Source organism: Perkinsus marinus (assembly GCF_000006405.1).
Source record: "Perkinsus marinus ATCC 50983 genomic scaffold scf_1104296974014, whole genome shotgun sequence".
In the NCBI taxonomy this organism is placed as follows: domain Eukaryota; phylum Perkinsozoa; order Perkinsida; family Perkinsidae; genus Perkinsus; species Perkinsus marinus.
Genome location: NW_003201261.1, coordinates 1 through 1,182, shown reverse-complemented (window position 1 = coordinate 1,182; position 1,182 = coordinate 1). Strand labels below are relative to the sequence as shown.

Below are 1,182 nucleotides of genomic sequence, written 5' to 3'. Positions count from 1 at the left end.
GTCCGCTGCGAGGCCTCGGAGTACATGGCACAATCCTCGATAACGAGTGAGGTTAGCACGCTCAGGGAGACGAATCATCCTGTGGATAGTCGATCGGACTGTTGCTGGCTGACGGTAACCTGACAACGATGGACTAGAACGTTGTTGTTGCTATTATCAACTAAGTTCAGGGTAGTGGTACCCGGATACCGGTCTCAAACCTATAAGGCTCGCGGCCTTATGGCAAATTGTGTCGTCGCGTCTTCACTACTCCACTAAGTATATTTTCCCCCAAGAGACGATTCGACTGGAGCTGGGAGCTTTCAAGGAACATCATTGATTCTATCAGAATGAACAGAGTTTACAGTCCGTACAGCGACACTTACTGAAACCACTGGCCACAAGATCCACCTTCACTGAATTAGCTCCACCTATCTCGGACACCTTCCTCACGACCACATCCGACATCGATGCCGAAAATACCACAGTCTGTGGCGAGAACGGCTTCACTTGGGCTAGCAGTGACTCCACGTGAGCGCTCGTCTTGGTGCCATCTGAAACCAGATGACCATCAGCAATGGAGCGACAACTGTCGAGGCACACTCCTTACCTTTGAGCATAGCATCGGCCTCATCTAGCACCACTATCCTTATCCTTCCGACTGGTATTGCCCCGTTCGTCACGAGTTGTACTATACGACCGGGAGTCCCGATAACTATCTAACAGCAATCAGCTGAGCAAGACCGGGGACGAATATCGAGAACCTCGGGATTGCTGTTCTCGATCTCTCTAACTAGGGCTTTCATATTGCCGTGCCCACCCGTCGCTAAGACTACTGTGGCTTGAGGTAGCAGAGACAACAGGACCGATGCCACCTGCAGGGGGATGGGGATAGCTCATCAGTACTTCTATACCTGTCGACTCAATTCTCTGGAGGGCAGGACGACGATGGCTGCCCCTGGACCGGAGAAGCGCTCGTTCCTCAGCCGTTCGGTGATTGGTAGCAAGTAGGCCAGAGTTTTGCCGGTGCCAGTGCGAGCCCGACCGATGAATGGCTGACCTCTAACGTAAAGCAAGAGTCACTTCATTGAAGCCATGGGAGGGATTTGAACCACCGATCATGAGGTTTACGTGAAGACATCCTACCACTACGCTAAACTAGCCTGAGAATTTCTAGGGAATACCCTAAGAAGTCGAACACAA

General features: G+C 51.6%; 1 protein-coding gene across 1 annotated transcript; it reads right to left on the bottom strand.

The window, feature by feature from the left end:
• Positions 1 to 324: 324 nt before the first annotated feature.
• Positions 325 to 1,041, bottom strand: Pmar_PMAR026101 (DEAD box ATP-dependent RNA helicase, putative; the record flags this gene model as incomplete). Its single annotated transcript, XM_002765960.1, has 4 exons — positions 325 to 533; positions 590 to 698; positions 744 to 854; positions 894 to 1,041. Coding segments are annotated over 4 exons (577 nt in total), but the record flags the coding sequence as incomplete, so codon positions are not given.
• Between the last annotated feature and the right edge of the window lie 141 nt (positions 1,042 to 1,182).